This window comes from Colossoma macropomum, unplaced genomic scaffold (assembly GCF_904425465.1).
Source record: "Colossoma macropomum unplaced genomic scaffold, Colossoma_macropomum, whole genome shotgun sequence".
Taxonomy (NCBI): Eukaryota; Metazoa; Chordata; class Actinopteri; order Characiformes; family Serrasalmidae; genus Colossoma; species Colossoma macropomum.
Genome location: NW_023494791.1, coordinates 11144402 through 11154956, shown reverse-complemented (window position 1 = coordinate 11154956; position 10555 = coordinate 11144402). Strand labels below are relative to the sequence as shown.

At 40.4% G+C, this 10555-nt stretch overlaps 1 protein-coding gene across 1 annotated transcript; it reads left to right on the top strand.

The window, feature by feature from the left end:
- Positions 1-10: 10 nt before the first annotated feature.
- On the top strand, positions 11-10353 carry abcg8 (ATP-binding cassette, sub-family G (WHITE), member 8). The gene is made up of 13 exons (XM_036573840.1): positions 11-177; positions 1502-1606; positions 1950-2097; positions 3293-3531; positions 5026-5158; positions 5451-5720; positions 5814-5976; positions 6110-6208; positions 7778-7977; positions 8096-8172; positions 8402-8669; positions 9299-9426; positions 9524-10353. The coding sequence occupies exons 1-13, from the start codon at positions 112-114 to the stop codon at positions 9659-9661; spliced, it is 2034 nt and encodes a 677-aa protein (XP_036429733.1). The 5' UTR covers positions 11-111; the 3' UTR covers positions 9662-10353.
- The last annotated feature ends 202 nt before the right edge of the window (positions 10354-10555 follow it).

Here is a 10555-nt window from a genome sequence, read left to right as displayed (position 1 = left end):
CAGTTCAGCTCAGCAGAGAGAGCAACAGGTGCTCCTTCAGGCTTCCAACCTGGACCGAGGGGTCTTAGACTCCCAATTCAGCAACTCTACTAGTTCCACTTGTCAGGCACCATGTCCAGTGGGAGCGAATTGGATTCGGAAAGCAGCCTCAGCATCCCAGCGCTGCCACCCAGCATGGTGAGTGAGAACCAGCATGGGGAAATCAGGGCGAACAAACTGAACAGGGACACTGTAACACAGAGAGATAGAGAGCACAGGTCATTCAGGACCATTCAGGATTCTGAAAGCCTCTTCGTATTCATTTCCTCACTGTCCAGCTTCGTTATTGCATCTGAGCTATTGATTTTACCACTCAAGAGTTTACACAGAGAGATGCTGTACAAAAAGCTCTGTATTATATAATGAGCATGTGTGCCATTATTTGAACGGACCCTGAACCAGGCGAGGATTCAACATTGTCCGCTTATCTCCTGGAATCTGATAAAATGGTTAAGACTTTAATCAGTTTTACAAGTGGACAATTGGCTGAGACACATGAAGTGCCTCACTAACAGATTCTTTGGAACGGCATGTTCTCTATAATGCTTCGGTCAAGGTGACCACTACCATAATAAAACTAAATAGAGCATGAGAAACATTCAAAACATTAATGTCTTTGAACATACAGGACTGTGAAAAGTCTTAGGCATCCAAGAAAATTGTTTAAAACTATTTATCACAGCAGTATGTTTTTGTCAGTAAAAAAACAAAATTAAATTTTGCGAATTTTAGTGAAGGATTGATTGATTGAGGTTTTGGGTATTGGATGGTAATTTTAAATACTGGGCTTCCATGAGGACAGATTTGGAAATGGTTAACCCCTCAACAGGTTTTATTACACATTTCCATAATCTAAGAAGCTCAACCAGTTTGCTTTGATGTCCCTGTTGTTACTGAATAATATGTCTTTGTATGTAATAAGCCTGGGATGTTAAGGGGTTAAACTAACACATATATACATATTGTTTTGTATGTACGGTCAAATGGGCATTAATTACCAATTATTAATTTTTCAGTGTCAGGAAGAAAGAAAATATATTTAACAGAAAATCATACTAAAGACTAAAAAACGAAATACAGTATCAATTTTTTCAGTATTTAGTGTGTCCACTATTAGCCTTGATTACAGCTTCCATTCTTTTCGAGAGACTTGCTTTCAGTTTTTCAAAGAAATATGCAGGAATATTTTTCCACAACTTCAAAGTTCATTCTTAAAAGTTGCATTTTCTACTTCTCGCAATCCAATTACGAACTTGGACTCATTCAGTCGTGCATGGTTTTTAGGAGTTCCAATTTGTCTATATCTCTAATCCGTTTTTGAACTCCAGTTTGGGAAACTCCTGTTTTTTCTTCTACTTTTTCTGACACTGATAAATAACTTGTTCTTAATGGCCTTTTTGACTAGAAAATAAATTAACATAAGGGTTGTCTCGTGACATTAATGCCTCCTTCTCGCACACAGGACAGAGACATTAGCCTGTTTCCCTCAGGAGAAGAAGACAGCAGCCTCTATTTTACCTACAGTGGGGGTTGCAATGAACTGGAGGTCAAGAATCTGCACTATCAGGTATCTGTTCTGTTTATTTAATAAAACAAATCATTCTTAGAAACCCCTAAACAGCAGGCTTTTTATGCAGTTATTAATTTAAAGATTTATTACTCAGTAAGTGCTAAAAAAATGAAATGTAGCTATGTAGTTCTGAGAGTGAGGAACTGAAGTGTGGTCCCACATACAGGTCCTTATCAATTTAAAGGGTTAACTTTTCCCTAAAATGATTCAGTCAGTTCTAATGTGTGTATTAGTGTAGTGGACTCCACACACACAGACTGTAAACTGTGTAGTGATGTTTTCTTGGCACTACTAAGCATGGATGCACATGATGTAACATCGATCTGTGTGTGTACTCTAGGTGGACACAGCAGCTCAGATCCCCTGGTACGAGAGACTGTCTGAGTTTAAGATGCCCTGGGAGGTGCAGGGCAATAAGCAGACTGCCATCAAGGACTTGAACCTGCGGGTGCACAGCGGCCAAATGCTGGCTGTTATCGGCAGCTCAGGTAGGAATAAGTCTTAGACCACACCAGCAAAAGAAAGTCAAAGTCCTGATAAACAGTCCAACCTGACGGGAAATTCCACCGAGTTTTTAAAATGTCTGCATAAACAAATGGTTAAGATGTAAACAAAGTCATTCAGTCTATTTTAATATGAAGTGCTCTGTTCTAGACAAACTTACCATGTCACATTCCACAGTGGTGGTGACAGGAACCAGATGTCTGGCCTGCAAAAGCTCACAGAAAGTTATGACATTAAATGGTTATGAATACACTACCTGTTGCTTGAGACATTGTTTTCAATAGTTTTGTAAGCAAGTTTTGGCCTGAAATTTTCTATGCAGGGTGTTGTGAGGAAAAATAGTCCCCAAAAGAAAACTTATTTTTTCAGACATCATAAGCCCTGGTTCCTATCACTACCGGTTGTAAAGAAATTGGTAAATTCTGCATTGAACAATTTCACAACAAACCACTCCGAATCACCTTGTTTACATCTTGTTCGCATCCAATGTTTGAATTAAATGGTTATTTTGAAAAATGGTGGGATTCCCTCTTAAAGGCTCTAAATGCTGTATTTTCCTTGCATTTATTTTTATTTCCTCGAGGTCCACTTGTGACATTTATGTGGCTTTGTGTTCCAAAACAGTCATAATTTATTTTTACATGACAATTCCAACCTCTCTATATCCCTTACACGTAAGACACAGCACTTTGTTACTGCGCCTTTAAGACTGATCAATGTAAATGAGCTCTGTTCTGATTGGCTGCCCTGTATTGCGCCTCATTCAAAAAGCAGTCCAGTTGAGCTGAACAGTGGAGCTAAACTGCTCTCTGACTATATGTAAATATATTGGTTGTGATAGTGAATTCAAAACCCACAGTTTTTGCAACTTAATTTCCATCTGTGTGGACTGGAGGGTGAACAGTATTTTTGAAACTTACTAACACACTACAGACTCTTATTTTTTAAAAAAGCAAGTTTAAAAAGTGTTATTGTCCATGATATGGGCCCTTTAAAGGGTGCTTTAATTCTTGAAGCAACGGAAATCATTTGGCAGGGACTAGAGACAAGTTTGAGATAAGGCGTGAAAGTGATATCGGTCAAATGTAATCAGGGTAGAGGGTTCTGAGGTAAAGGGGTTTTATAAACCAGAGAGATAAGCACATCCATCTTTACTCCTTCTGGCTTCATCCTTCCCAGGCTGTGGGAAGACCTCCCTGTTGGACATCATAACATGTCGGGATGAAGGCGGCATTAAGAAATCCGGAGAGATACTGATCAATGGTAAACCCTCCACACCTTCGCTAGTGAAGAAGAGCATTGCTCACGTCCGGCAGGAAGACCGCTTGTTACCCCACCTGACTGTGCGGGAGACTCTTCTCTTTGTGGCCCAGCTGCGTCTGCCAACATATTACTCACAGGCGCAGAAAGATCATAGGGTAAACCACTGAACACTTCTGAATTCTTCCCCGTCTTCTTGAACAGCATAACATGATCAGATAACTTCCAGTTACGCAATCACGCAGTAGAAGGAAAGGTCAACCAACGTTCCAGAATTATACACACACTCACTACCCACTTCATTAATAACATCTTCCTTGTAGGTCCACCTCACTGGTGTACAGTTAGATGCTGTAGTTTAATAGTTGCCATGCACTAAATGTGTAAGTCATCCTCACCCAATGGTGAGTTTCTGACCACAGAACAGCTCCTGGCTGAACATTTAAGGTAGTGGACTATTTTAAATTCTCATACGAAAGTAACACACTACCAATGCTGTGTCACTGAGGGGCCTCCATGGACAAAATATAACGAAGTGTTTTGTTACCATACTTAAGTCATTTTTTTAAGTGTCTGTCCTTTACTTGAGTATTTCTGTCACTTTTTACATTTACTCACTATATTTCAAAAGAAAAATCTGTACTTTTTCTACTCACCACACATTCAGACTAGGCTTGCTAACTGCAATTTTTATCGTCAAGCATCAATTTGTTAGAAAATTAGTTACCTATGACTGGCTGCTTACACAGCTACCAAAAATGTGGAAAAAAATGGAAAAATGCTAATAGAGAAGCAGCAGATGAGAATGATAAGTCATTCTCAAATGGAATCCAAAGAAAGCAATAGTCATGAGCCAGCATTTATTCTCTAATGTGAAAATATATTGAGAGACAAAAATCCTTATTCAACTTTCCTTACAAGACCTATTTAACAAAAAACAGTTTTCAGCATAAATGGTACAAAAAACAAACAAAAAACGAATATTAAAATCAGTCATTTGTATGATTTTGCAGATGCATGAAGGTTTGGCACAGACCATTATTAACACACAATAAAGAATAGAATTAGAAACTCAGACAGCTTTTTACAAAAGTGCTTTTACTTTTTAAGTACATCTAGGAGCATTTACTTTACACTTTTACTTTACACTTTTACTTGACACTTTTACTTTACACTTTTACTTTACACTTATGCCCTTCTGCCACCACTAAAACAATATGGTCAATAGCAGCCCTGTGGTCAGAAAGTAACCAACAATGCAGGGGGTGACTGACAATCTGTGCAGCAACACATGGACTGCGGCCTGTAATTGTACTCCTATACAGAGGTCCTATAACGTAGGTGGACGTCACAAAGTGGCCAGTAAGTGGAAGAACTAGGAAGGTGTTTCCTGAGAAGTGGATGGTGAGTGTATGTAATTTTACCCAAAACAAGCTGGGATAAGAATGATTTATTAAACGACAAAGCTACTGCCTACTAAATCGACCCCATCAGTTCACTCAAGAAAAAGGGAAAGTTTGGTGAATTATTGGGAAAAACATGTTTCTTTTAAAAAATGGATTTTTGAAAAATTCCTTTAAAAACTGAATATGCATTAAGTGTCAGCCCTTCTGTCCAGTGGGTATGTAATCTTAATTAAGGTCTCTGCACAGGTGGACGAGGTCATTGCTGAACTGCGGCTAAGACAGTGTGCTAACACACGGGTAGGGAATGACTATGTACGGGGTGTGTCCGGTGGGGAGAGGAGGAGGGTCAGCATCGCTGTTCAGCTTCTCTGGAACCCAGGTGAGTCTGGGATGTATCAAGATAAAAAGGCTCATGGTGACTAAGAACAGTCATCTAATATAGTTAGTTGGAAAAAGAAAACAGACTGCTACCATATTTACAGTGGATTTACAGTGGTAGGCGAATGTGGCATCAGGAGTCTTGCCCAAGGACTCTTATTGGCATAGCACTGATTTCCCTGTCTGAACAGGGAATTGAACCTATCCAGCCAATAGTCTTTGAATAGAACAGCAGATATACCTTCATAAACATCCATACATGCAGATATCCCATATTGTTCATTTGTTTTCAGGCATTCTTATCCTTGATGAGCCTACTTCAGGTCTTGACAGCTTCACTGCCCACAACCTGGTCATCACCCTGTCCCGCCTGGCCCGAGGGAACCGTCTGGTCCTGCTCTCGGTCCACCAGCCCCGTTCAGACATCTTTCAGCTCTTTGACTTGGTGGTGCTGCTCTCTTCAGGCTCAGCCGTATACTGTGGCCCAGCCAAAGACATGGTGTCCTACTTTACATCTCTGGGGTATCCGTGCCCCCGCTACTGCAATCCCTCAGATTACTATGGTGAGGGAACACGTCTCAAATCCATAAAACCTACATCTATCTCAGTTTGAATTAGTTTGGTCAAGGTATCTGAACTGTGTTCCTCTGTTACAGTGGACTTGATCAGCATTGACCGGCGCAGTCTGGAGAAAGAGGCTGCATGTTTAGAACTAGCCAGGATCTTGGCAGCCCATTTTCAGGACAAGGTGAAGAACACCAATGACTTCATGTGGAAGTCAGAGGAGCACAGTGTTTCAGCGCTGGAGAATACCCAAAGGTAAAGCTCTTTTACTGACCCATATCTGAAGGGTCTTCACATATTTGCAAGCCCAAATGGCACAAGTGCTTTTCCTAGGCGGAAAAAAACAGGCAGCAGCTCACAAAGTGTTCTTTCACTGTGTTTTTGCTAGCAACATCCGTTCCGAATCAAAAGACGAAAGCATCATCACAGTGTCCCAACAGATGGACCACCTGCCTGGCCGACTGCACCAGTTCACTGTCCTGATTAAGTAAGAAAGCCCTGTATGAGTATTAGCCTGTATATCTATTCTGTAAACTTTTTTAAAGGAATGTTTGGGTCTCTGTTTTGCACTGGAGTTACGAGGATAATGTAGCTAAATGGACAGAAAATGGACTTTTGTTTTTAGGCTTTGTTCAGATTGTCAGCCCAAATTTTTGGCATATCCAGATTGTTTCCAGGTTGATTTTTGATAGCCTAGACAGCAAAAATCCACATACAATGTGATTTTTGCAAAGTGGATCCAAGCCACATTTAGAGGTGATCTGAAATGTGATTCCAATCTGATTTTTATAAGAGGCATCTCAGTCTGGGTGCTCTGGCTGCTCAAATCAGATTTCAAAGAATTTTTTGCATCACTTGCAATGCGGTGAACAACGTTAATGTCAAATCCAAGAGCCCCAAAGGTTCAAGCTTATGCCAGAGATTTTTGAAGAGGTTGGCGGGTGAGATGATGCATCCCATCTCTCCTGCATCCGCGTTTAAAAATCTGCATCCCTAGCGTTGCTACATAGTTACTGTTACTGTTAACGTTGTTACTACAGCAACCCATGCAGTGATGGTGATGTCTGGACACACAAATCCGATCTGATCAATTGCAAATAAGAGTGTGGACAGTCTCTCAAAAGATTTGATTTGAGAAAAAAATCTGATTTGCCTGCAGTCTGAACAAAGCCTTAGTTATGCAGCATACTTTTGCCAATTTTCATAGATAACAGTGTGTCAAAGGCCTGCAATCTCAGAAACTACACAAGCGAGTCTGAGATTACGTAAATTATAATTCTGAATAATTCAGTCAGTGAGATTTAAAGTCATTCAGAGTAATTTGATAACAAATAGTTAACTGTAGAGAAACTTTCAGAATTAAGACAGATTTCTTTACAGTGGTTGTGATGGGATCCATGGGTTGTGATGTCTACAACACAAATATAGCCATTTTATTTACTATAAATATGAACAAATACGCAACCAGTGAACCTACATGCCTTTAAAAGACATGAACATATATTGAACGCATATATGAATATGTTTTGTAAGTATTCTTTGGGTACTATTTTGCCTTATAGCACTTCACATACACCTGTCCATTAAAATTAGATTTTAGGTCAAAACTTTGTTACAAACTATCATAAAATAATGTCTCAGACATCAGGAACCATATTTGTAACCATTTAGTGTAACAACTTTCTGTGAAGGCTTTCTGTGAACAATTCTAACTCGATAAGTTTCTCTAGAATGGGACATTTCACATCAAACCACTCTGAATGGCTCTGTTTACATCTCAACTATTTAATTATGCAGAAATTGTGAAAAATCAGTGGAACTCTAACAACTTTGCATGACGCTAACTGGTGGGGTATAAACTGTCTTACATGTTAGCAACATTAGCCTCAAAGCCTCAAAAGCAAATACCATCTATGTGTCAGCTGATCAGTGACATTCAGTTTAAGGGGAAAGTTGTGTAAATTCATTTTTATCCATGCTTAGTTTCCAGCATAGTTATAACAGATGAATTTGTGCTAATCTCAAACACAAACGATTGTATTGGTGTGATTATTAGACGGCAGGTGTATAATGACTACCGTAACCTGGTGATGGTGGTGGTCCATGGCCTGGAGGCCCTGCTGATGTCACTGCTTGTTGGCTTCCTTTACTTTGGGGCGGGAGAGGAGCGGCTGTCCATGCAGGACACCGTGGCCCTGCTCTACATGATAGGAGCTCTGACGCCTTTCGCTGTGGTGCTGGATGTCATAGCGAAGTGTGAGTTACCAGCACATGTACAGGCTAAAACAGTCACACTAGGTTCTTTTGTTATAGAATAAGAGGCTGTTCCTTTACTTGTATGCACCCAGCATTGTTTTGTGTTGGGCATCTACAGGTCACTCAGAGAGAGCCATGCTTTACCATGAACTGGAGGATAGGATGTACTCAATAACCTCATACTTTTTTGCCAAGGTAAACATTCCTACACTTGCAGTGAACCACACCAGCAGGACTAGTTTAGATATTGACCACAAGAAGGCAGCAGAGCTCCATGTGGCTTCTGTTGCTGACTTTGTGAAAACTGTAATCTCTTTTTTGAGTAAACAGCATAGCATCATATTCTGTATTCCCTTTATCCTTAAACTCTTGTGATTATAACCATGTCTAACCACTGGGTGTGTTATCTCCCTGTGTATCTTAGGTCCTGGGGGAGTTACCAGAGCACTGTGTCTTCACCCTTGTGTACGGTCTGCCCATCTACTGGCTGGCTGGCCTCAATACCGCACCAGACCGCTTCCTGCTGAGCTTCATACTGGTATGGCTCATGGTGTACTGCAGTCGGTCCATGGCTCTGTTCGTGGCAGCAGCACTGCCCACGCTACAGACCTCAGCCTTCATGGGAAATGCGCTCTTCACCGTCTTCTACCTGACAGGGGGCTTTGTCATGAGCCTGGACAACATGTGGACGGGTAAGAGCCCACATATATATATATATATATATATATATATATATATATATATATATATATATATATAAAATCGTGAAATAGCCCTTTAGCATAAGGTTTGGAGTCAAACACATCCTCTACAGAAAACACGTCTGCATATTTTAATGCATAATTACTAATAAAACATAAAAAATAAAACATAAAATGTGGCCTATGTAAAGGTTATGTGTGTGTGTGTGTGTATATATATATATATATATATATATATATATATATATATATATGTATATATTCCCAATATGTTAAACATGTTATATATATATCCGCATATTCACAGTATTCGATTACGTCATTAAGAAGACCACAGAATGACCACGACAAAAGATGACAAGACACGTGGACGCTTTAGACGCAGTCTCCACAAAACGCACTCAGGAGAAGATTAGCTAGATTGGTGGACTGGATCCATATAGCAGTTAGGGGCTGTACGGGGGCGGGGTTAAATACATAGCCCCGCCCATCTTCCAGCGCTCTCTGAAGGCTAAAGTTCAACGATTTTAACAATGAGCCCGTAGCTACATCAGTGCTTTGCTGTTTAACTGAATAGCGCTAATGAAACGGCGGCGTGTGCCATGTTCTCTGTCCATCAGTGGCCTCCTGGTTCTCCCACATCTCCTTCATGCGCTGGGGGTTTGAGGGCATGCTGCAGCTCCAGTTCCGCGGCCTCTCATATTCAGTCAACCTGGGCAACTTCACCATCAACATCGACGGCATGACAGTAAGAAACCCCACACAATACACCAAAACGCACATAACCAGTTTCAAACGGCCATTTCTGTAACTCCTGGTCTGTTTCTTCGTCTCGTCCCTGCCAGGTGGTGGAGGCGCTGCATATGAACCAGTTCCCGCTGTTCTCCTGCTATCTGGTGCTGATTGCTGTAGTGCTGGTCTTCATGCTGCTCTACTACCTGTCCCTCAGGTTCATTACGCAGAAGTCGTCCCAGGACTGGTGACGAGAAACGCTCTCAGATAATCAGTCCACAGGCCACATCCTCTCTGGAAGACACTTCGAGTCATTCGGGGCTACACCTGGCTGCCGCTGGATGGCAGCAAAGCACCGTGTACGCCCACCCTCCTTCACAACCAGTTACAGTGTTCAGCCTCCTTCAGCTTTTCTTTTTGGCAGGCGATTAGAGCTTTATGGCAGATATCCATCTGCAGCTTTTGCATTTTCTCTCTGTTTTTTTGTACAGCTTAATCTTTTTGTATACTAAGATTATTAAGCTTAACAATGTGCCAGTAAAGGTATATTAAAGGGCTTTTGAAACGTTTAGAAAGGCACACTAGGAAAGCATTTGTATTGTAAAAAAACGGATAATGTAAGTTTTGCACTGGTGCAAAACCCTGATAAAATTTGCCAAGATTATGTTTGAAATAGAAAACACATCTAAAAGCATCGAGTATGTCTTTCACTCATCATTCACGTATTTATCATGTATGGCCATATGCCAAAGTTTGAACACGTTAAGTATAACTGTTTTGTAGATTTTTTAAGTGGAAATAAGTTAATATCCTGTATATGGAACACACTTAAATATCTCATTTTTCTGCAGTTTTTTTGTGCATAATTTTTATTTATTTGTTGAGTTTAACATTTGGGGGAAAAAATAAAACATGCAATATAAAACATCCTGTAACTCTTAAACCAGCCACATTGTTTTTTTTTCATATTTTCACATTAATTTTGCAAATTAAAAGTAGTTGTGCACTAAAATGTGCCCCCATTCTCAGAAACAAAGGTATGAAACTGTCACTGGGGTGGTACCCTCAGGGGTACATCTCAGTACCTTTAGTCAGGGAACATAACTGTACCATAATCCATTGAAATCATATTTTCTAAGCTGTAT